Source organism: Scomber scombrus, chromosome 24, assembly GCF_963691925.1.
Source record: "Scomber scombrus chromosome 24, fScoSco1.1, whole genome shotgun sequence".
Taxonomy (NCBI): Eukaryota; Metazoa; Chordata; class Actinopteri; order Scombriformes; family Scombridae; genus Scomber; species Scomber scombrus.
In genome coordinates, this window is record NC_084993.1 from 8,083,837 (window position 1) to 8,109,997 (window position 26,161).

A 26,161-nucleotide genomic window follows, 5' to 3' on the forward strand; every position below is an offset into this window, starting at 1 on the left:
TTAAAAAAAGAAGAACAGTGTTTTAGGCAAAATCTTCTTGGTCAAAGTTTTTATTAATTATTGGCGCACTTTATTCATTAATGAATGATAAAATAATTTTTAACATATAGGCTAGTGCTGCTGCAGTGTATGAGATAAATGAGACATGCTGTTAAATAAATTGTTGAATACACAGCTTTATATTACTTGAGATATATATTTTTACAAATATATATAACACTGAATAATATATGATTTATTTTCAATAGTGTCGTAATTTAACCCATATAATATTACACACTAGATGTCCTTTGTTCAGCTCTTTTTTTTACCTTTTGAAATTAAGGAATACATATTTATTGCACTATATTTCCTGCAGGTGGAAGGAGTTGGCTCTTGTTTTTGCTTCGGCTGTGCCACACAGACTTTTCCATGGTTTCCAGGGTTGATCTGTAGGATGGCTCACTTGATCACTCTCTCCAGGTCTTATGCTTTGTTGACAGACTTTTGAATCATTAATATTACAAACACTGCAGAGATGATGAGGCTGTGGGAAGAAGGGATGTGGAAGACATTTTTATGGGCCATGATCATTTCAGAAAACAAGCACAACTAATGTACATTTTTCATAGCGCCCCCTCACTTTAAACATATTCTCACTACTATGGATGATTCTGTGCTTTTTAATCTGAGCTATTTTGGTCTTTTAGTGTGTCTTTTGTACTTACCTACACAAAAATGGAGTCAAGCAGGTTTTGAGTTGTGAAATCTCTTAAAGGAAGTTGTATTGTACAGTGTCTAGCTTGACTTTTTGTGCCTCTGCTACAGTTGTGCGAAGTGATGCCGACATCCGCTCAGAGAGAGAGAGAGAGAGATAGAGGGAGAGAAAGAGAGAGAGAGCAGTGTTTGACAGAGCAGTGCGGGACAATACGGAGCTGTTAAAGGAAGGAAACACCTTTTTTCCCCTTCATTTCCACATCCATGTTTGTTTCTATTTTATTGTAACGTTTATACAAGGAGGGGCTGACCATCCTGTCTCATTTTTGGACGCACTACAAGAAGGATAGCGCAGACATCCACAGTGCTGCTCCTGCTCCTGCTGCTGCTGCTGCTGCTGTTGTTGCTGCTGTTTGTTGTATGACATTAGAGACTCAGGCATGAATTCAGCCGAACAGACGGTAACCTGGCTCATAACGCTGGGGGTCCTGGAGTCTCCTAAGAAAAGCATCTCCGATCCAGAAGCTTTCCTTCAGACGTCCCTGCAGGATGGAGCCGTGCTGTGCAGGCTGCTGGAGCGACTCCGACCCGGGACGGTGGACAAAGTGAGTGGATGGAGGGATTGTGGAAGAAAAGAAACAAACTAATTAAAATATATTCAGGATGTAACACATCACAGAGAAAATAAAATATATTTAAAAATACATAAATCTAAGCAACTTGTACATCCAATGGAATTTAAGATTCCAAATGTCTAGATTATTGTATTGGGGATAATAGCAAAATATCAAATAATAACACAATAAGCTATTAAAACCCCAAATGACACATCATTCATTGGCAAATAATCAGAGACTTGCCTTTTCCAATTTGACAACGTATTTTCCTCTGTTTGTTTTCAATAAATCTAAAGTCAAAGGGCCGAATACTACATACATGAAATATTAGCCTATATATAGATGTATTATTTTGTACTGAAACAGGCTGCTGGCAATGATGATGATGTTGGTTATTGTTTTTTCCTCATTGTTTCTGGTCGCTCTTTCTCAGGTTCTATATCTTTTAATTTATCTTAAGGGTAGGAAGGGGTAAAAAAAGGGGCAAGAAAGTAAGTTATATGTAAATGAGGCCTGATTCCTGCATAAATTAAATTATTATTATTCTTTTTTGGAACGCTGTAATGCCAAAAGGACTACTTTAAAACATTTACTTCTATTTAAAATGTATGAATGGACTGATCTTTCTGTTCAGATTTTGACTGTAAAAGGCTGTTTTGACATGTATCTGCTAAAAGTGGAAACTTTCTAACTGAAAATGTAATTTTAAAGGGTGGACCTATGAACACGATTTGTGACATCACAACTACTTTGAAGGCAATTGTGGTCTAATATTCAACTAACACATGCAGTATTTCAATGTGTAGCCTATTAATTAAGGGAGCAATGTGTTCAGTTTATGTATTCAATGTACATCTTTAAAATGTACTGACTCTCTCTCTCTCTCTCTCTCACACACACACACACACACACACACACACACACACACACACACACACACACACACACACACACACACACACACACACACACACACACACACACACACACACACACACACACAGTGGACCATGAGCCGGCAACGTCATATCCTCTTTAGGCTTAACCAGCTTCCCGGGCAGATTGTAGATAGTAGATCTTCTGTCCACTGCAACTCAGCACACATAGACACAATGCTACTTTCAAAATAAGGCCATAAACATGCTGGCTGCTGTCTATATCTATATCTATATCTATATCTATATCTATATCTATATATATATCTATATCTATGTCTATATCTATATCTATGTCTATATGAACAGCTTCATGGCTAGTTCAGGGTTAGGGTTAGGGTTATATGAGGTACAGTGTATAACCTGCAATCGATTTGGGTTGGCACGCTCCCAGTTTGGAGAAGCAGGCAGGAGTACTGGCACGGAAGCTAAGCAACTTTTAAAAAGGCCCACTTATATATGTTAAAAAAAAAAAATCAATATCATATTAAGTGTATGCTATATTTAAAATATTTTCTCCGCTTTACCTTTCCATCAGACAACCTTTTCTTTTGGCACTACATCTTCTCAACTGCAGAACTTGTGTATTCCTACGCCTGACTGCAGCAGTATAGTATAATACAGTACCTCCATCTACTGCAGGTAATACACTGACTATGAATCACACCTCCTGTAACTCCACCTTAAAAATACGGACTATCCCTTTAAGGATCCCTTGGGGGCAACTTGCACAAACAAAGACACTAGAAAACAAAGAAAATTAGGATATTTTGTAACTGCGCAATGCATTTTTTACTACTACCTACAAAAAACATACATGAATGTAAACTAAAAAGAATTATGGAAAAGATAATTTCAAACTAAAACCTATTAATGCGCCTCTTAATTAAAGTTTTAATCTGAAAGTCGAAGCCGGAAGTGTGACGTATAGCTCAGGCTGGCTTGGTGCCGTTTTAAGCAGCAAGTGCAGCAGTCAGCAACGCCTGAACTAAGGCTGTTTCCCGGCGATAGTTTTCCTAATATGTCGGGTCAGTGTTTACAACTCATGTCTGTCACTTTGTGTGTGTAGTTTTTCCAGGAACCGAGGAGCGACAGCGAGTGTCAGAGGAACATTACCGAGTTTATTAGCGGCTGCGGGGCTTTCGGTGTGGAGGTGAGTGGACACATCAATAATGTATTTATTAATGCACTAACACTGTGTGAAGCCTGTGAAACAGATGAGCCATTTCCCCTCAGCTTGCTTTATTTATCGTTTAAAAGCAGCACGTAATTTAAAGCTTATATAGCCAAGAACAGTGGCGGCTTTACACCTGTTGATATTGATTAGCTGTTACTCCAGTCAGTGTATTCACGAGTTAAGTCACATGTAAAAGGATCCGTAAATAGCATTAAAAGCATTAAAGCAGTGGTTTTCAAAGTGGGGCTCCCCAGCTAGAAGGGGAATCATTTATTTCCACTATTATTCCATCCACAAGTCACACAGAAACAGTCAGTGAATGTATGATTTTTGCTCATGGGTTTCATATACTTTCTGTAATAAAACATCTCAAAGCAAAACAAAATATTCTCAGTTAAGGGTCTAGGTTTGAGAATCACTGTCAGGTATCCATATCAGTGAAAGAGGTTTTCCTCGCTGTAATGATCCCTCTTGTGCATACTGGCTATTAAAAGATCACCTCAAATGTGCTTTCAGTGTCCACACAGTCATCTTGTGCAAAAAATATATTTAGCTTAAAGGTTGATGTGAAGTTTATATGAGGCTTCAGCAGTCTGAGTTAGTCATATCAAGTGGGTATCTGCCACATTTAGTTTTTAATAGCATCAAATTCCTTTTTAGTGTTTCCCTGTTGAGCTGAGGTTTAAGGGTAGTAACAAAAATAGGGACTTTTGCACTAAATTACTGTAATGATGAAAGTTATCTACTTGATTTGACTCATATAGAGGGCTCCATTTGGAAGCATCATGTTAGTTTCAGCTGAACTTCTAAACACATTTTTGCTCATAAGGAGGACTGTGGACTTTGTCCCCCATCATGCGCATTTAAGTGCATTATGAATTGATCTTCTAATGGTCATTTTGGGAACTTGCCTGTTTTTTCAAGACAGACTTGAAGAATTGTGAACTTGTCCTTTAAACGTTTGATTCTTAGCCATTCAAACATCTAAACACAATGATATAGTGATAAATGCATAGTTGACAAACTGTAAATGATTTTCATATGGAAAATAGACACACTTCAATTTTTAGGAAAAATGTTTCCTCTCGCTTTCTAATATAATAATATATAAAGATTTCATAAGCTGTAACTGTGGGTTTATTAATAGTTAGTAAACAATATGCTTTATAGATCAGCTATAAGCATAAAATGATCACATTTGGGTTGCCAGGTTGTGAAAATCACAGTAACACTTTACTTTATGTCTCCATATTTAGTATTTAAAACAAACCACTTAGCAACCAAGAAGGAGTTCTCATTAATTTCTTATAGCTGATCTCTAAGGCATTAGTATCCAGACTAAAGCCATTATTTACACACCATATAAATGGTACCTTAGTGGAGAGTAGTCTCATAAAGAAAGGGAGAGCTACAGAAGCTTTACAAACTGTGGTATTTATTATGAATGTATACGTTTTTGTTCAATCTGCACTGTTAAGCTGCCTTTAAAAAAAAAGAAGATGTATGTCTGTTTTCAAAATCACAGGCTTAAACGTATTAATGCTGCCTGAGGATCAGTTATGGATCACTTGTAGTTATGGAAACAAAGGCAGAGATAAATGTGGACATGCTGTTTTTTTGTTTTGGTTTTTAGTAGGTGTTGCTGGTGCCTCTCTGAAGAAGAGATATGACACAGATTGTTTGTTACATGTATTTTTGTGACGTGTTGTTGTATGATTCATCGTCATTTAAGGGAATCTTCTCACTAAAATGAGTTTGGATGAGGTATTTTGATCAGTTTTGCAGGGACATTGTTGAGGTGAATAATGATAATGTATATAATTGATGTTATTGTCTATTATGATGGTGATGATTATAGGCTGTAGTTGTTTTATCTTTTGTTTCACTTAAGCTTTAATATCATGTTGTGTCCTGAACGCTCTTTTAGGAATGTTTTGACTTGGATAACATTAAATCCCTGCAGGAAGCAATAAACAGCTTGCAGAAATGGTCAAATATCAACTAGAAGATAATGGATTCAAATTACAATACTGCACAAAAAGTTTCTCTGCTGGCATTTTTATCAGACTAAAATAACACATACAGTATCAGGGTGTGCATGTGTTTGCACAACAGTGTGTGAAGCCAGATTATATCCTGCTCGAGAGTGGGTGAAGTGAGGACTAGTGAGTAGTGTAGTACCAAATGACACTGCACAAACATACTATTGATCTTAGCTATGGAAAAAGCCATGGAATCATAATGGAAAAGAGCAGATTATGCAACACAGTCCTGGGCTGCAGGCTTTTAATGAGGTTTTGCTCCAGACTTGGAAAATTATTTTCACCTCCCAAAGAGCCCCATCTGTAATGATGAGGATGGTTATTAAAAAAAACCACTTTAAATTCATGATTTAGGGGAGAGAGAGAGGAGAGGGTGGGCTGATGTAATGCAACACGTCAGGCAGCCAGTGGATTTTCCAATCATGTTGATTAGAGGCATGTCAGCCATGTAGCTGGAAGCCAAGGCCTCCATTACCAGCAGGCTGACTGACATCAGCGTAGTAATTCTGCCAGGCAGTCATCGGACAAGCCGAGGCGAGCCAGGCTGTCCTTACAATAGAGTAGGATTACAGAGTGGACGACAAGTGCCAGTATGAGTGGAGATGAGTTCTGACTCTGCGACAGCCGCACGATTAATCAGTTAACAATTGAATTTGTCTTCCACCAATAATTAAACTTAATCGGGTGGGTTGCCCTCTCTGCAGCGTTAAATCAAGTGCTGCCTATTATGAGGTTAGGTGTCTGACCAATCACAGACGTTTGTTTTAAACATGCTGTGATTACTGTGTGTGCTCTCTGCCTCGCACAGCTGCAGGCCAGAGGATCTTCACTCCAGGGTTGTTCTTTCAACTCTCATTTTAGTTTTATATAATAGTTTTATTTACTATTTTTTATTTACAGGTTTAAGAAGAACAATGTGAAAATAAAGACAGTCTTGTGTTTGTTCCTAAAGATGAGCAATAAATCTTAATGATAAATAATCTATTACTTTGAGTTTAGCTTTGGAAATGTACAGTGCTTTATAAATAAAATGTAGTATTATTATTATTATTATTATTATTATTATTATAATATTGGACATCAGCAGAGCAGCAACACTGTAATTGAAATGAATGTGCTGAAGCAGAGACATTTACAGGATAACGTTGCTCACGTAATGATAAATATATCACATAAAATGTACCAATTTATTCCAGGGATCAATGTGATTTCATCTAATATTTCAATATCAAATGCACTATTGCTCCATTAGTGAGCTATTACTGTAAGATTGTTATGTGAGAAGCTATTTTCCTCTCTGACATGCCAAATACGGCTTCAGATTTCAGGATTGATCAAGACTTGTTGAGACATTGTTGTACCTTGGAAGCAGCTAATGTAAAAAGAATCAGCTCTGGTACTTTTCTACTGCAGCAAAGTCTTACTGTATCTTGGTCCAGTGCCAGTTGGAGAGGTGAAAGTGTGTATTACTTCACAGCTGAGTCCATGCTGCTTTGACTACTAATCAGCCCATGTATTTAATTCAAACCAAGTAGATTCCTAAAAGTAAGGCGACATTAAAGTTTTGTCGTTAAATTTAAGGAATCCAATTTGTTTAGAAGTGTAGAATTATTGTTTGTATCTGCTCTCATCATTTAATTTGAAATAATTTTTAATTAAAAAAATTAAAGTCCTGACTGACTGTCACACCCCAGATAGCTCTACCTTCACGCCTTGGGAATGTAGAAGTCTTTCAATGTGTTGTATACACAAGATTAGGAGCTTCGGAGGTATTTTGATTGTGTGTGTGTGTGTGTGTGTGTGTGTGTGTGTGTGTGTGTGTGTGTGTGTGTGTGTGTGTGTGTGTGTGTGTGTGTGTGTGTGTGTGTGTGTGTGTGTGTGAGATGGGGAGATTACAAGGGGGAGCTCAGACTTTAAGTAATCCTGCTCCAGACTGCAGTTGGAGCAAAGATGTAAACCCCCACTAAAGTCAGGGTTTCTTCATTTTCAGCCTGACGTACATCCACATAATGTATGTTCATACTAATGCAACCAAAATAAGAAGAATGTTTAAAGAAACAAAACCATCACTTCTAAAAATATGATTTTTTGGTAGTTTAATCGTTATTGTTCTAAACAGAAAGCGGTGGTGGGTGTCATCCTTCCTATTGATCATCACATCTCTGTGGGAGACGCATGCATGAAAATGTCAGGAAGTCATGCTCCATTAATATATTATGAATGTGTGTACGTGTTTCATCTTTTCGCTTCTGCATCAACGCTTTCTTGCTCTTTTAAAATTGATTTCATATTCTTTATTCTGATTTCTTCCTTTAGCCTTTTGAGGTCAATGACCTCCTGCAGGGACTGAACTTCTCCAAGGTCCTAAACTCCTTGGTCGCCCTCAACAAAGCGACTGAAGGTAACGTGTGTGTGTGTGTGTGTGTGTGTGTGTGTGTGTGTGTGTGTGTGTGTCTGTGTGTGTGTGTGTGTGTGTGTGTGTGTGTGTGTGTGTGTGTTTATGTTACATTGTGTCTGTTTTAAGGCCCACTTTTTAAAATTTGATGTTTGCAGTCTTATTTTTTAGGAATTTGTCTGTCCAGTTTACGTTGTTTTTGTTCGACATTAATAGTTTTATTCTTAATAATACTGCATCTATTAGTATAATATGGAGAACTAATGTATAATATATTAATAATTAACTGTTTATATCATACAGAATAATTTTGTTTTCATACAGTAAATGCTCTTTAGGCCAATTTTTAGTATCATTATCTTTACTGAGATTTCTAATGAATTAAAGATATTTGAAATGTTGAACTAGACTGTTAATTGAATCACTGTGTGCAGATTTAGGCGTTCCTGGAGACGGCGTGTGTGTGCCGCACTCGTCAACGTTGAGGATCAAGTCGTTTGATTCTCTGAACACTCAGAGTCGCTCCTCCAAACTGCTGCAGCCTCAGTACCGCAGCCTGGTGGGTTACCATGGTGACGACACCAACACAAATCACAAGTAATGACAGTACTGTAGACAAAAGCAGATCAGGGTTGGATATAAAAAGCTGATATAAGTCTATTATGAAAACTCAGATATCATCTTCTGAAGAGCTTGCTTGTGTACAGTGCAGGCTCCTCTATGACCACACCTTGTAAATAAGCTCACATTTATCTGTTTTCATACATCTAGCTGGTACATCATCCACCAATGAAGTCACCTCTGTTTTCCTTGTTCTCCTTTTTCCCCCAGGACATGTCTGAAGGCAGTGGGTGTGGCCATATACTGGTCAAGGCGCGCTTTGCCTTCCAGCAGACCAATGAGGACGAACTCTCTTTCTCAAAGGGCGACATCATCAGTGTGATGCGGCAGGAGGATGGGGGCTGGTGGGAGGGCTCGTTCAATGGCAAGACTGGGTGGTTTCCCAGTAACTATGTACGGGAGCTGAAAGGAAGCGGTGGGTGCAACTCTTATTGCTTCAGCATCAATATTTTCTCTGTCATTGTTCATTACAGTATGGAGATAAAGTACATACCACTGTATACTACATCATATACTGTATCTGTTCTTACTGATCATAACTAACTGAGCTCTTTTACTCGTAGTATGGTGTCTTAAAGGAATTAAATTGACCAGAACTTCCTTTAAACACATAGTGACCACAAGCTAATTTGTGTGCGGTTAGTATTTTTGCTTGTAAGTTTAGATCACAAATTCCCCTTTGAAGACTAAATGAAGTCCTAAATAATTAGGGATCATGGATTTTAATAACTTAATTTAAGGATTTTTTTTAAGCAGCCTGTCTGCTAATCTTTTGAGGCGTTAAATTCAAAGACCTTGAGTCTATGTTAACAAGTCTGTAGGTACATAGAGAGGAGATGAAGGCATTTAAGCCTTTGGGATAGATTTTTGTCAACTGTTAGGTTTGTTCACAATATAAATAAAGATAAGAAAACAAGATTTTGTGCACAAAACGGGTGTTGTAATTGACCTAAACACTTGAGTAATATATTTATTTAAATGTACGTTTTCTGTGAGGGAAGTATTGAAAAGATGTATTTATTTATCATTTGTGAGTGTTCACGAGGCTGTTAGCTGCTGCCCCCTGTGTTTTCAGCGAGAGCCATATCCTTGTGGCTCATTTGATTGTGTGGTTTAGTTGTGCAGCTTTCTGAGGAGGGAAGGCAGGAAAAACGGAAGGAAGCCCCCCAAGCACACAAAGACAGGAAGTTGCAGAGCTGCAGTATAGAAAGGAACTTCCTGACCTCAAGTTTGGAGGTGAAAACAACAACCAGTGCACTGAGGAGTGGCAGTCAATTCATATGGCCAGTGAGGGTTTGATGTGTAGGATAGCAGGCTTGCACTTGGGAAACCCAGACTTACAGCATGGTGGTGGTGGTGGTTGGTTGTCAAGTTAACAGTTAATGATTTACTGACATAAATCATTATTTTTAAGACTGAATCTGTGTCACAAACATGGAAGGCAAAAACTATAGGATATATAGCAGTTATTATGCTCCTATTTAATGAACCAGTTATTGGTCATATTACTCTCCAGCACAAAGGAAAAGCCTGGAAAAGAATATCTGTCTCTGCTCTTTATACACTGTGTCAGATAGATCTTAAAAGTACATTAAGCTACCCATAATGTAGATTATGCTTATTAGTCTTCTGGCTTTACATAGCAATGGTTGCAAAGGAGCATAGTGAACTGGAGGTTGGACAGAATGCGTGATTATTGGCAATACACTGCTGAAATAACAATAACCAGGACAGTGAAATGATGTGACATTTTGGGGTTTGTAAATTCGAGTATTCAATCATTGGCTGTCTTACATACAGTTGATGTAACAGTCACGACATTGTCCTGCAGTTAGAAAACATTGGGACTTTATATGTGAGGTTTTTTGCCCTGAGACACACTACCACATTCATTCTTACTACAAATATAGTTTTAGTTTTATATTTGTGTATGACAGTGAAAAAAACTTTGTGTGTTTTCTTTTTAAATTACACAGTTTAGGCAAAATTATCTTATCTTTTATGTGCTTTTATAAAGGTTGAGCTTTATAGGTTGCACTCTGATCTTTGCCTGCTCAGCTGTGGTGGTTGTTACTGCTCACTGACTACTGTGATCTTTTTATTTCATTTCAAACCGAAACATAAAATCAATCAATCATCAATCAATCTTTATTTGTATAGCGCCAAATCACAACAAAGTTATCTCAAGGCACTTTACACATAGAGCAGGTTCTAAACCGTACTCTTTATAGCTTTATAGGTTGCACTCTGATCTTTGCCTGCTCAGCTGTGGTGGTTGTTACTGCTCACTGACTACTGTGATCTTTTTATTTCATTTCAAACCGAAACATAAAATCAATCAATCATCAATCAATCTTTATTTGTATAGCGCCAAATCACAACAAAGTTATCTCAAGGCACTTTACACATAGAGCAGGTTCTAAACCGTACTCTTTATAGCTTTATAGGTTGCACTCTGATCTTTGCCTGCTCAGCTGTGGTGGTTGTTACTGCTCACTGACTACTGTGATCTTTTTATTTCATTTCAAACCGAAACATAAAATCAATCAATCATCAATCAATCTTTATTTGTATAGCGCCAAATCACAACAAAGTTATCTCAAGGCACTTTACACATAGAGCAGGTTCTAAACCGTACTCTTCAAGTTTTAATTTATAAAGAGACCCAACATTCCCACATGAGCAAGCAAAACACATCACTCTGACCGAGAAATCCAGAGGGCATTGAATATAACTTGTTGCAACATCTTACATGTTGATCTTGTGTCCATCTGTTCATGGTGTTTGAATCTTTCTCTCTCTCTCTTTGTTGCTTTGTAGACAAGTCATCAGACAAGCCAAAGTCTGGGACATTGAGAAGTCCCCCTAAAGGTTTTGACACCAGTATCATCAGCAAGACCTACTACAATGTGGTGAGCACACTCTGACAATACTGTGTGTGTGTGTGTGTGTGTGTGTGTGTGTGTGTGTGTGTGTGTGTGTGTGTGTGTGTGTGTGTGTGTGTGTGTGTGTGTGTGTGTGTGTGTGTGTGTGTGTGTGTGTGTGTGTGTGTGTGTGTGTGTGTGTGTGTGTGTGTGAGGACCCTGCTTATTATTTTATGATGACCAAAAATGATCCTTTCAACCGAGGAACGAAGATGAAAATCTACAGGTTCTCACTTTGACTTTTATAATGAGGATTTAAATATGAATAAATTTAGGTCAGGTTACATGTTGGTATTTTGTGATGAAAGTTACGGCCAAATTACACCATGCACGATCGCACTAGTCGTTGCAGAGTGCGTCCACTATAATCAACTGAAGCTGCTGCGCTGACTCACGTAAAAATCTATATTTTTATATGACTGGTCTATTGTTTTTTCCTCTACGAGCAGATATGCAAATCTCCATCAGTTAAAAACTACATAGAAATGTGTAAAAATGAACTAAAAATAAATACCTCGTTGTATCAGTGGCAACACAGCATTGCACATTAAAATAAATCAATCAAATCAATGTGTATTCATGATCCTCTAGTTCATTAGTTCAGTACCAGTTAATATAGGATACGCTTCCAAACCCTGCATAACCAACTGCAGAGTCGGTGTAGCAGGTAGAAAACCTTGCTCTTTCCCGTCTGGTGTATTTCAACTGTTAAAAATGCAGAGGGTAAATTCACAGGTAATAATTGAATTTTGAGGATGAATATCTCCATTGTATCTTGGATGCTTTCAGGGTCTCCTGGCACAGTTTTAGGGATTAGACTGATGGAGTGAACCGAGTTAATGGATGATTGTCACATGTGTGCCTGCTTTACTAGACTGTTAGAATCAATTATTTTTCATCCGCACACCCGATTAATGACCGGAGCGCATTACAGTAGATTGCTATGTCTGTGTGTGTGTGTGTGTATGTGAGCATGTTATAATTTGTGGATCATGCAGGGCTCCCTCTCTGCATGTGTGTGTGTGAGTGCAGCAGATGTAATGTAGGTTATCTCTTCCATTCCAGTGGTTTCTGGGGCAGCCTTGCCCCAGGGTTGCTGCTGTCGGTGTGTGTGTTTGTGTGTGTGTGTGTGTGTGTGTGAGAGAGAGAGAGCGAGAGTGTGTTTGTGTGTATTTTTAATAATGCAACAAGCTGCCACAGTCTCCCTAGGCAGTCCATCTTTGGTTGGAGTACCTGAGTCTCTCTCTCACATACAGACAGACCGCGCCTGAAGTCAACACTGTTCCCAGACAGAAATGTCCAGAAAAAAAAGTTATAAACAAAAGCTCTTTTTTCTTTCCTCAATGGATTTCACCCAAAAAGCTTCAGAACAGAAGCATGTATAAAAATAAGATGCATGCTTTAGGCTTTTTTATGAGTGTGTGTGTGTAGTCTGTCTACCTTTTTGTTTAAAATACTCATATTTTCACTATATTCTTGCACTCACATCCACTCTGTGTCCTCTTGGGCATCCACACTTTTAATCAAAAAGGAAAATAGATAAGAAATGAATTATTGATCAGTGTTGGGAGTTGTCTTATCTGAAGTTCAACTTTTACTTATGTGTCATCACCCGAAACCGCAATATCAAAGGTTTCTGATATTGTTGAGAGCCAATTAGCCTGTCTAGTCAGACTCATTGAAAGCTACTCGAGACAGTGTTTCAGCCCCCGCAGGATCTGATCGCTCTCTTTCCATTAGCTTATTACAAAATACACTTCCCAGTGGAGTTATTTCAACTCACCAGATGCTGTGTTTGGGTCTTATCTTACTTTCGGAAATGTGGTAATAGATTGATGTTACATTAATGGTGGACACTGGGGATGTTTTTGTCAAGCAGATAATGACATTTCAGATTCAGCCAGTCTGATACTCATCACAGTTTTAACACATGAATACAGAAAGCTCCAGTAGAAGAGTCTGTCTTAATTTACAAGTCAGACTTGCTACTCTAGGATTAATGAATGCCCCTTTAATGATAATATTATGAAATAACGTATTATATTTAAATTATGCATTGACTTGCTTTGTCTGGCCAACTATATTGAGTTTAATGATACAAAACAACGAGAAGCAGCAGATCTTCACATTGGAGAAGCTGTAACTCATTTTTGGCATTTTTGTTTTAAAGAGAAAGGTTAATTTTCCATCACTCAACATTGCTTCATCAGCTAATTTCAGCTCTTAAATATCATTTATTTTCTACTTAATTAAAGGAAAATATGAGACCTGTAAAATAAAGTTGCGTGACAATTGTCATGGGAATATAGATTTTTTATGGGTAAAAGCACACAGTAAAACTGTTTTTATATCCCTTTCCATTACTCATTCATTACATCATCCACTGTAAATAATATAGAAGTGTGTGTGTGTGTCTCTGTGTGTGTGTGTGTGTGTTTGTGTGTGTGTGTGTGTTCGTGTGTGTCAGGTCCTACAGAACATCTTGGAAACAGAGACTGAATATTCGAGGGAGCTACAGAGTCTCCTGGGATCATACCTGCGTTCACTCCACCCCACAGACAGGTGGAGTTATTTTTACACCGGTTATTGTTTTATTCAACAGTACAGGATTTTGAAGGCACACACAGCAGCATATCTATTGTTATACTAACAGAAGCTGTCCAACTTGCACAGAATATCTGACACAAGTATCATAGTCTCAGATACATACTGGATATTATATACTAGGACATATACACATATAAGAAAATTCATTGTACACAAATAACCATCCCTCTATATTACAGCTTGGCAAATATATTGATTTGTTTGTACTATTCTTTCTTCTTCTCTCCTCTGTTGATGCAGACTCAGCAGTGTTGACATCAGTCACATTCAGGGAAATCTGGAGGAGATCTCAACCTTCCAGCAGATGTTGGTTCAGTCCTTGGAGGAGCACACAAAGTCAGTGCACCCCTCTTCTTTGTGTACTACAAATGTGCTCATAATACCTGCCTAAAACAGAGCTTTTTTGGAACAAGTTCAAATGTATTTAAGGACCAGTGTGTTTAATATGTGTGACATCTGGCCCTGAGGTTAAAACACAATGATTCTTATATTCATTGAATTATACACTAATTAAAACATACTTGCAATGTTATTTTCCATTACTGCAAAGACTGTTCCGCTAGAATTCACTAAATATGACACACTAGTCCTTTAAACATTAAAAGCTCTATTTTCACAATGACACAGTAACAGGTTTCCTACCATAGGTGTTACTCAAAGATAACTTATGTATAGATAGAACATGCTTAATAGTTTATGTATCTGCATTTTCTGAGTACAGTTTAACTCCAGGGCTCCAACAATTATTTTGTTCTTTTATCTGTTACATTACATGTTTCAGTATCCTCTAAAATCCACACAACAATTTTGACATCCTGTTTGTCAGGCAATACTCTGAGTGTGAATGTAGGCAGTTATTATGGCAACACAGACATCTAGTGGTAGACTAAAGTAACACAGTCTATTGGTCAGTGCAGTGCAGCAAAAGGCAGCCGGTGTCTCTTTCAAGAAAAGTTCATGTTTTAAAGTGAAAAATTAACACACATTATTTGAGTATTAATAATTAATTATTCGGTTTTAGTCACCATGGTACCAGTGTAGTAGAAGAGGAACCAAGATAGTCTTAAATGCAGAATCCCACACTTATCATAAATTCAGAGCTTTATATCCATAATAAAATATGGCTGTTGTAATCCAGTCTAACATGTCCCTTGTCTTTTTGCAGACTCCCAGAGGGTCAGCAGAGGATAGGAGGGTTTTTCCTGAGTCTGATGCCCCAGACGAAGATCCTCTATGTGGCCTACTGCTCCACCCATCCAGCTGCTGTCAATGTACTCACCCAACACAGGTACAGTCACAGAAATACTGTGTGTGCAGGTTGTATCAACCACAAAATAAAACTCTCTGCCTAAAAGAGAAAATAATAACATGTTTGAATATACAGCGTGTTGTATGCTTATCTCTGTGTGTGTGCGTGTGTATCACAGTGAGGAGCTGGGGGAGTACATGGAGTCAAAGGGGGCGTCCAGTCCAGGGATCCTGACCCTGACCACCAGTCTGAGTAAACCTTTCACGAGATTGGAGAGATACCCGACCCTGCTCAAAGAACTGGAGAGACACATGGAGGTTAGCCAGAATCTCTGACACATTATATGGTGATAATAGGCGACTGATGTTATTCAGTAAAACCACAGATAAATATTAACTGACTGACTCTTACCAATCAACCGATGACAGATAATTGTTTTCTGAAAACAAATGATGGTGTTTTCGTTGGGGATTGTTTCTTCATTTTCATGTTTTTTTTTATTTTAGGACCAGCACCCTGACAGAGCTGACCTCCACACTTCTATGATGTCCTTTAAGACCCTTGCAGTAAGACACATACAAACACAAACACACATGGCTTGCATGAGATTTTCAATATGCTTTTAAAGGTTTTTTTTGTTTTGCAGTCACTACCACTAACTGTACCACATTTAGCACTTATAAAACATCAGAGTGTATCTTTGAAAAGCCAAAAAAAAAAAAAAGTAATGTAAAGGAAACTCTTTAAAAATGATGGTAAGTGTATTTAGATAAATGAAAATTGTTCCTGAACTGTGTGAAAAGACATTTGTGTTTATAGAGCGAAGCACAACACATTTTATTATTTCAATGAAGCATCACTGACAGTAATCTTTATGTGTAATCACACCAGCTAACAGACAACAGGAAATATCTCACTGAATTTCTGCACATTTCAGTCTTTTTGATTGTTTCATGTTTGTGTGTCCAGGCTCAGTGCCAGGAGGTGAGGAAGAAGAAGGACCTGGAGTTACAGATTTTAACCGAGCCAATCAGAAATTGGGAGGGGGATGACATCAGAACCCTCGGCCCTGTTCTCCACATGTCCCAGGTCACGGTCCACACCCAGAACTGTCAGGTATCGATCACAACTAAACTACACTCTGAGACATTTTTCTCTGTTGTCTCTCAAGTATAAAGAAGACTGTTGAGTTTGAGTGACCATGGAAGTATAAGTAAGAGATTCTTTGTTTGTCTTTTAGGAGTTAAATGAACGCTACCTCATCCTCTTCCCTCACACTCTACTCGTGCTTTCTGCAAGCCTGAGGATGAGCGGATTCATCTACCAGGTACGTTTTCATGTGCTTTTTTCAACCCTAAAAAACTCAGTGAAACATTAATACATCTCTCCTGCTGCTAGTAAAGATTATTACTATGAGCACACAGTGATATTTTAAGGATGACCCAGATGTGTATATCAATATTTTTATCATCTCTCTTCTCTCATCTGGATATTAGCTGCTGGACAGTCAGGGGACAATGTTAGAAGGATTTTAGAGTGACACCCCTGGAAATTACACCCTTGTATGTTCACTTAGTTACATAGGGTGAAAAACACTTTTATAATGTAGGTATAGAAAGTTTCAGTGTGTGTACATTATAAGCTCTGCTCTCTTATCCATTAAGTAACAATTAACACTGTGTGTTTGTGTGTGTCTCTGTAGGGGAAGATGTCTCTGTCAGGAATGCTCATCTCCAGAATAGAAGATGGAGAAAACCTGAAGAATGCTTTTGAAATATCTGGTCAGCCCTCTCTCTCATTTATCTTGTAGACCCTTCTCATTCCTACTGAACACAAGACTACATCACACCATTATGATTTTAGTATCCTCACACTCTACGCCTGCAAGGTTCCAGGCTAAACTGGTTTCCAGGCTGTGTCCTATTGGCTGTTGGTGAATTTATACTCCTTTATAATGTCATCTGTAGCTGTTAAAAGTGCAAAATAATAGTCGGGTTAGAAATCTCACCAGAAAACATCTCAGTGTGGTAAAAACATGCATTATTGCCATCGCGAAGTTAGAAGTGGATGCCCTTTCCCTGCATGTTGTGTAAAGGCATTACAGGAAATGTAAGAAATCACTAGTCTACTGTAAGAAATATTCTTTGGATAAACAAAGTCTTTCCCAAACTTGCCCACTTTTATCTTTTGATCAAATGTGACAGTTGTGTGTCTTCCTCATGCTTTTGTGCACATCTATACATTTGTTTGTGTGTATGTGTGTTGTTGTTCAGGTGGACAGTGCGAGCGGATGCAGGTGGCGTGCAACAGTCAGCAAGATCTACAAGACTGGCTGGACCTTCTCACCAAACACACACACACTTCGGCCACGCAAAGACACTCACACAGGACTCAGTCTGTCTGTCACACAGTAAGTCCTTTTTTCTAAAGAAGAACTCAATCAAACAGTTAGTCAGTTGATCCTCATCCACCTTATCTCTCTCTCCTCCCTTGTTACCTTCTCACCCCTCTCTTCCTCCCAGTTGCCCTCCAACCCCATCACTCCTTCCAGACACTCAGAGTCTCGTGCAGGGAGCAGCGGACACACCTACCACACTCTTCCCCATCCTTCATCATTTGGGACAGGCCTCAGCAACAGCCCCATGTGGGGCCCCTTGGAGCCTCCGAGTACCCCCAAACCCTGGAGTCTCAGCTGCCTTCGCCCTGCGCCTCCACTGCGGCCCTCCGCTGCTATCTCCAACAAGGAGGTAATAGTAATTATTGTGTTGAAATATTTTCTGTGTGCTGAGTTGTGTGAAATAAGAATTAAAATTACATTTCCACACACTCTTTGTTTGTAGGATATAAGTAAGAGCCCTAAGAATATGAAGAAGCTGCTCCCTAAGAGGAAGCCAGAGAGGAAACCCTCAGAAGAAGACTTCACTGTCAGAAAGAGTAAGTAAAAAATACACTATTTTATTTTTCATTATTGGTCAAATCAAACTTTAATGAAACTTGTTACATTTGTGTAAATTCATATCACAGTCACAGCCCCAAAAACTGTCTGGTCTGATTCAATACGATTCATTACATTTAACAATTTAAATACCTCAGATATTCACAAACTAAATACCAAATTGCCCACATCTGCAGTAGAAGTTCAGGCTTTAAAAGGATAATGTATGTTACCTTACTTACACAAAAATCCAACAAACTGTACAAGAGAGTGTGTAAGTCCTCTTTTGGCAGCATTTAGGGATTTTATACCATCTCACCGGCCTCTTCTCTTGTCTCTCAGGTACGGCAGCTCTAGAGGAGGACGCTCAGATACTGAAAGTGATTGAGGCCTACTGTACCAGCGCTAAGACACGGCAGACTCTCAACTCCAGTGAGTGCACAAACACACACACTAACGCACACACACAGACGTGTCAATACATTCATACTGTATATTAAATCATCATAAACACGTTGTCATGAACACACCTGCTCAAACACTGCTGTCTGTCTTGTTGCTAACCAGTTTCTTCTCTGCTTTCAGCTCTAACAATGTTTTCTCTCTTCTCTCTTTTATGTCATCCCTTCATTCCTCTGTCTTTGTTTGTTTTATTTATTATCCACCATGTCTCTTCACATCTTTACATCTTTCACCAATTTCCTGTGTGACATGAAATGCAACCCTTTATTTGTCCCAAATCCAATATGGTTTATCCCACCCAACCATTATATCCTCCTGTGTTTGACATTTGGTTTGAATTTCATAATCTTTTATTTTTAAATTTTCGGTCCACATTCTTAATATGGTTTGTCCCAACCCCCGTCTATTGCCCGTTACTTTATGGTACAGCCTGGCAAGGGACTGACCTCATGCACAACCATGTGCTCGCTGACAACAGCCTCACCGTGACTGGTTTCCCTGGAAACCTGCCATGTTCTGACCAGTCAGAGGACTCGGATTATGACAGTCTATGGAACGCCCATAGTTACAGGACTGCCTCATTTTCTCGTAAGATATTGGTGTCGCAAACCGCAGACATACTGGCAAACCAGCTAGCTTACAAGTGTTGATAGACCTACACTGCATATCTGCATATTTTTGCCCGTATCTTTCACCTACTGTGTGTATAAGTGTATGTGATGTGCATACATAGTGTTTGTCTTTGTGATTCCCACTTCAGTAAGCGTCTGCCCCATAGTACATAGTACAGTAGGCTGGTTGTGTATTTGACTGCATGCAAACAAAACAAGCAGGTGGACCAAAAAAAAAGTGTTGATACTGACAGTTTTAACATTGTTCACTATCATTCAGCGTTTGCTTGCTTGTAGTTCGTAAGACACCCCATTAGTCTCTGAGCCCCTCTGTAATGTCATTCCTCTTTCGATGCAGGGTTCTTCAAAAATTAAATGTTCGTGCACTCGTGTTTTTGTATTTGTTGTATTGTGTTTCGTTTAATAACTTACACTTTTTTCTTTTGCTCGATCAGGCTCCAGCAGGAAGGATGTTCACATGTTGTTCCCTGAGGAAGAGAAGATTATTGTGGAGGAGACCAGGAGCAACGGACAAACTGTAATGGAGGAGAGGTGAGAGACGTGAGATGAAGGTGTGTTTAGGTGTGTGGTGAATGCTTAATGTGTGCAAAATTTAGGCTGTGATAGTGAGCCCTGCGGGGACAAAGAGATGCTGCAGCAGAAAATAAAAGAATACAGCATTCAGTGATACAATACCACTGTCCTTATCATGGTGCAGTATGTGTGTGTGTTATAGTAAAGTAAAGCTGTTCTGATCCTGCAGGAGTCTGGTGGACACCGTGTACAGTCTGAAAGATGAAGTTCAGGAGCTCAAACAGGTGAGTCTGCAGTTTAATTCATTCCTAACCTGGACGTCTTACTATCATCAGTTACTGTACAGGGTTCAAACTGATGTCCAAGAACACATAGAGGTGTTGATAGGGATGATATTAATGGTTTTAAATTGCATTATTAATTAAGGACAATTCTTCTTGGTTAAAAGCCAATTGTTATGTTGTTCCTACTTGGTGTTCCTGTCTTTATTCGTTTAACCACACCAGCTATCACCGCTCAAGCTAAAAGATCAGTCTTTGTACTTCTCACTTCCTCTCTTCCTCTAGGACAACAAGAGGATGAAGAGGACGCTGGAGGAGGAGCAGCGAGCGAGGAAGGAGCTGGAGAGGATCATAAGGAGAGTACTGAAGAACATGAACGATCCAACCTGGGATGAGACTAACCTCTGAGATTAAGATATGTCTGATCATCATGGACAAGACCAATTTGACTTTTAAATGACCAAATGACTTAAGAACTGTTGTTCCACCTGTGTGGGATCTGATGGCCAATAATGATATTTATGGACAGAAGCTGCCAATGCTGACATTCAACATCTCTTCACCATTTCCACTTGCTTTGAACTTCTCAGTGACCTGTGTACCAAACTGTGGACCAAGAGAAAATGCCTGCCAGCCATCAGCAAAACCATCCCAACTGACCATAAAGCTGTGAAATCAAATGAGCTGGTAGGCATTACGACATCACTTCCTGTATGTCCCCTTTTCTTTTTTTAATCTTCAGAGCAGAAGAAGAATTACTTTTGTTGTTTAATTGTAACGACATCTTTCATTCATCACTGCAATTATGAGCATTAAGTATAATATTTCAGTATTGTTTTACTGACCTAATGCATGATTAAGAACACTACATTTGTTTATATGTTTCAGGAAGAAATCATAACGGTATGTGAATGAAATTTAAATATACATTTTTTTCACACTTTTCACAGTCAATAGATTTTATGTTAAATCATCAAATTATTATGAAAATCAACATTTAAATTGTATTTTATGATACATGGTGTTGATTCACAGTCTAATAATCTATTGGTATAAAAACAAAATGTTATAGGGCATTCTGTTTTTAGTTCAGTGAGCGTGCTCAGTCACTACATCTTTAAACTAAACCTGCATTTACCAGCACTTATTACTGGGAGTGACCTTGTGTGTTATTCAGGTTGAATTTTGGTTTGAAAAGTATAACAGCTATGATTTAATAGATCACCATATTATTTAATGGATCAACATGCCAAAACAAGACTTGAGGTGATATATAGAAGGCACCAAATATTTTACTTATTTTGAATAATATGTATTTTTATTTGATTAAGTTTATAAACCTAGATAGATGAACTACCAGTGAGTGGCTCCAGAGAACCTGACTAAATCTCAATATCTTTGTTGATTCATTTTTTGACAGTTATTCCACTTCTGCATACAAATCATTGTGTGGAGGCTGACGCTAAAGATAAAAGGACTGATCTAATGTAAAGTGTAAATGATACAGAAACATCTCAATATGAAATAAATGGAAAATCATTCTGTTCGTGTTAAAGGGAAGCTGGAGAGAGATTTTCTCAGGAAATATTATGATCATCAGGGAGTCTCAACTTTCAGATTTCATATTCTTGCTAATTGACCCTCAAAGCAATATTTTAAAATGCAGGAAACATGAGTTTAGAATTGCGTTATTTTCAAATATAGTTATGCATGTGACATACTTTCCAAAGCATTTGAAGTTACAGAAAACATAAAAGTCCAGATAACAGGATAGTATGGGCATTTCTATTATATATGTATATATATAGAGAGAGAAACAGACCTCAAACAAATCCACATGGCTTAGGTTGCTATTATGGAAGCATGTCACATGATATAAAGATAACAGAGAAATGTTTGTCCTATAAACTGTATTTTTAAGCCACACGAACCCTTAAACAACCAGAACTGAACTCCTTTACCAGCAATTTGTTGGATGAAGATAATAAAGTAAGTATAGAAGAAAACATGCCAGAAGTCTTTTAGCAGCATATAATGCAGCATACTGTAATGTAACATCCTGCTCACTTCATCAATCAGTCAATAACAACTTCAAATACATGATCAGGAAAATATGTCATCAAATAAAATCTGCAAATGGCATTTTTAGTTTATAATACTTTTTTTTTTTAAGTACTAGGTCAGTTTGGTTGATTCAACAGTCCAAATAATTCAATAAAAAATACAATCATAGTGCATTTTTATAGCTCCTCTTAGTTTAATTTCATCATTCAGGATCTAAATAAAAAATTCAGTTCATCAGCTCAACACTTTTCTTTTCCAAGACCAAAGTCCAAGCAATACAACCATGATTTTTATGATGTCAATATGCAACTTACTGTAGAATGATTTCTTATTTTTATATTTGTGATTGTGTTTTTATTCTTAACTGCTTTTGATTTATAACACTTATTTTCTATACTTGACCTGGTTGATCACACTGCAGATGATTTGTACAGAAAAGCAGCATTTCCTCATGAACATCAGGAGGCGTGCCTTGGGGAGAAGAAATATTCTTTTGCTGAAGCTATTAAGCTTAACGACTTTACTTGCAAATTAAATATTAGTGAAACTAGAAACCACACAATTGTAAGCTATAGAATGGAGTATGACTCTTAACTTATGTATTTAACTGAAAGTGACTGATGTACAGTAAATATTGTGTGTTTCAATGTTACTGTGATGAAGATGATTACAGTAGTTACAATGAGGAGAATGACCCCCCTTCCCTCTTATTTATTTCACCCATTTGTCTGTCTGTGAATAAAACATTGAAACTCATGACTCTTGTAGTCTATATCACTTCGCAGATAATATATACAAGCATTCAAACCATACTTACAACAAAACCCACTAAAATTCAGGATGTGTTTTTTTTTTGCAAGTAATGTTTCTAAAAATACAAGGTATTATTTAAGTCATTTATTTCAGCCTAAATTAAAAGGATATTGAGGGTGGAGTTTGTACTGTATATGCATGAATACATTTATGTATATTTTCAGCTGTAGACACTTAAACAGTCAGTGGACTGCTTGCTGAAAAGCCACAGTGGCAATGTGGTGAACTGTCGTGCTGATGTTGGGGAACATCTGCAGCATGGTTGCCTCACTCGTCCCCTTTGTGGTGGGTGGAGGCCATCGCAGGGACACAGGACTGTTGGGCACCACCATAGTCATACTGCAGGGAATGCATGATGGATGATCATATGAAAGGTAACAGTGATCATGCTAGTCAATATGTGATAGTTATGTCATATTAGGACAATAAACAGCATTTTTTATGTATTTTTATTTTATTACTCCAAAATAAATCTCCTCACTTCAGTACACTATTTTACAGTTGAGTCATTATTAAACAAAAGGATTCACCTTTCCATAGTTGGCAGCAGTGTAAAAATCCCCATTGTGATACATTAGACCAACTCAGCCACAGTGCAGAAACTCCTGAAGAATTAATATAATAAATAACATTGCTTAAACATAACATGATACAGCTTTAATGGCACCCCAAGGTGGAGCAGTCTTTGGGATAGTACTGGTCTCATTTAACTCACTTTCACGGCTTCCCCAAATGAGGGAAACAGCGCCCCTCTGCTGCATGTCATCCAGTTCAAGCGGCCAAAAAGAGTATCGCACCCTGATATTTAAAAGAAAAAAAAAAGAAAAAGTGAGCCAGGTGAAAGTGAACAACCTTAATTAAAAATGAGCAAGTAAACATTTTGTTGCTGGCACGACGAAACTGTAAATGGAGACATCTCTGGAAAAAGAAACGGAGCCGTGAAGCTAGAAACACTCAGGTAAAAACGATAAACGACAGAAAATTAACTTAATTTCACGTTAATTTAAAGTTAAACTAACTTAGCTTGTTTTCCATTAGCTCACCTGCAAAACGGAGAGAGGACACGAGGACGTCTGTCAACAAGCAAAAAGACTGTCAAAGCAACAAAGGCAGTGAGACTTCATTTCTGTGAATTACAAAGCATGGACTTCAAAAACGTGAGTTAATACACCTGTTACGAACCCCAGCTCGTGTGGGAAAAGGGAAAGTAACACAGCAACCCGGTGGAATGGACTATGATATATAGTGGTATTTATTACAATTATTGTGTTGACAAACGAGTACAACAGAAAAAGGGCCGCCAGGTGCTGATAAATAAACAAGGATAACAAAAAGAGAACTCCTTACAAACAAAACTGGAGCTTACTGCCTAGAAACTAACACACAACAAATAGACTAAGACTAAACACCTAACTGACTACTCTGGGTCAAACAAAAACCGAAATACACGGGATCAGCACCCCTAAACCTATCAGAAGACAACAAAGCAGCTATAGTTATTCACCTTACTCCTGCCCAACTCTGGGTAACTCAACATACAACCTCATGCACGGAACAACAGTGTAACAATGATCCAAGGTGTCTGCCCCGTTGGCAGCGCACGCCTGCTCTTTATGCTCATCACTCTCACGGGAGCCGCCCCACACCAATCAGCCTGATTCAGCCCCAGCCGTCACCCATCAGCTCCCTGGATCTTCTGCAAACTGTGGGGTGGATACACACACATACAGGAAGAAAACACATACGGCTTAAGGCCGTAACAACACCATTTTTCTCTGTATCTATCTGTATCTTTATCTTCACTAACTTTTTGGAAAGGGCTGTCTGTTTTTCTCAAATACTGCCATAAGATTGGTCAAAAATAGCTTTGTTTCTTTTTTTGGATTTAATTATTGGGAGGTTGTCAAGCAGAATAAATTATCACATGTATATCTAAGTTTCTACTTTTCAGTTACAATCAATATGGTTTATATAGCCCAGGTAGTAGTTGTTTATTATTCCCAGTTTTAAAGTGCCAATAATAATAATAATAATAATAATTACAATTATAATTATAATTATAATTATAATAATAATGATAATGATTATAATAATTTCATTCAAAAATACACTATTATTATCATTAGCAGCAGCATCTTTCTTACCTCTTTTTGTGTAATGCTGAGTTTCCTTTGAGATTACCTTTCTTCAGTGATGACAAAGGGCATTACTTATTATTTTATGGGAGTGGTTACAGTTGTTGACTTCATAATGAAATGTGAGACATGTTTATAGAAACTGGATTTACTAGTGAAAGTGAAATTACTGATACTTGAGAAAAACTTATAGTCAGTGTAGAGAAAATTAACTTCTGATACAAGCTTTTGAATTTTTTAAATTACCAACAGAATATATTTCAGATACGCCACATTTTGTTTCCTTAACACAGTGAAACTGCAGGTTTGTCATCAAAACAACTAGGTCACAGTAGAAAGAAATTAAAAATGACCGGAATCCTTGATTTTTCATGTCCTTGTTTGCAGTCTGAGGTTAGGTAATGTTTAAAAGTTAGTAGTGTGGCAATGTCAGCACTGCCCCCAGCTCAACTGTGACCCTCTAGAGATGAGCAGTAAAGAAAGAGAATGATTGAACCCAAGAATAGTTAATCCAACTCACTTGAAAAACAGAATGCTTACCTAATTAAACTATAATGAAAGGCCTTTATTTAAGGACAAACTGCAACAAAAGTCAGGAGCCCCTCTATTTGTGAGACTCTATTTGTGACAGTTAACATTCTCTTTCCACACTCTGGACAAATATCTGCTGTAAAGTTGACTAATTAAATCAAACTTTGTTGGTAAAATGTTACATTGCATCTCACTTGCCTATGAGATAAATTAGTTATCATATTTGTTCTTTACACCCACCTGTATTATTATAATGGTCAGGTTTTTATTTAGGTACAGCTGAGCTATCTTCTAGAAAGGGTCTATGCTCAAAAATGTGCACAATTCAGCTCTGCAGTTTGGAGTCTTCCTGGACCTCAGTATACAATTAAAATCTGGCTTAAAAATACCTGATAGTGTCATACTGCCCATTGTGCTGTATGGTACTGAAGTAGGGGGTCCACTTAGCTATCATGGTTGTATCCACTGGGCCAAACATCCAACAGAGTCTATACGCAGAATAAAGAGATTATAAAAACAGATTATGAGTTTG

At 38.0% G+C, this 26,161-nt stretch overlaps 1 protein-coding gene across 2 annotated transcripts; it reads left to right on the plus strand.

Annotated features, from left to right (window-relative positions):
* The first annotated feature begins 1,110 nt into the window (after positions 1 to 1,110).
* Positions 1,111 to 22,859, plus strand: arhgef7b (Rho guanine nucleotide exchange factor (GEF) 7b). 2 transcript variants are annotated; one of them, XR_009927958.1, is made up of 23 exons: positions 1,111 to 1,301; positions 3,318 to 3,401; positions 7,784 to 7,868; positions 8,297 to 8,421; positions 8,694 to 8,898; positions 11,304 to 11,395; positions 13,875 to 13,969; positions 14,255 to 14,350; positions 15,180 to 15,302; positions 15,442 to 15,580; positions 15,770 to 15,829; positions 16,233 to 16,379; positions 16,504 to 16,590; positions 16,966 to 17,044; positions 17,537 to 17,673; positions 17,786 to 18,010; positions 18,104 to 18,197; positions 18,541 to 18,630; positions 19,727 to 19,823; positions 20,035 to 20,089; positions 20,372 to 20,773; positions 20,975 to 20,989; positions 22,572 to 22,859. XR_009927958.1 is itself a non-coding variant. In XM_062445531.1 (21 exons), exons 1-21 carry the CDS (start codon positions 1,137 to 1,139, stop codon positions 20,492 to 20,494), a joined length of 2,403 nt encoding a protein of 800 aa, XP_062301515.1. In that variant the 5' UTR covers positions 1,111 to 1,136; the 3' UTR covers positions 20,495 to 20,983. The 2 variants fall into 2 exon arrangements, 1 of the variants encoding a protein (XP_062301515.1); XM_062445531.1 differs by lacking the exon at positions 22,572 to 22,859 and having other exon boundaries at positions 20,372 to 20,983.
* The last annotated feature ends 3,302 nt before the right edge of the window (positions 22,860 to 26,161 follow it).

Coding starts and splice junctions, on each gene's coding strand:
- arhgef7b (XM_062445531.1), top strand. CDS start 1,137: ATGAATTCAGCCGAACAGACGGTAACCTGGCTCATAACGCTGGGGGTC. Junction 15,581..15,769: donor AACTGGAGAGACACATGGAG/GTTAGCCAGAAT, acceptor TTTTTATTTTAG/GACCAGCACCCTGACAGAGC. Junction 16,591..16,965: donor TGAGCGGATTCATCTACCAG/GTACGTTTTCAT, acceptor GTGTCTCTGTAG/GGGAAGATGTCTCTGTCAGG.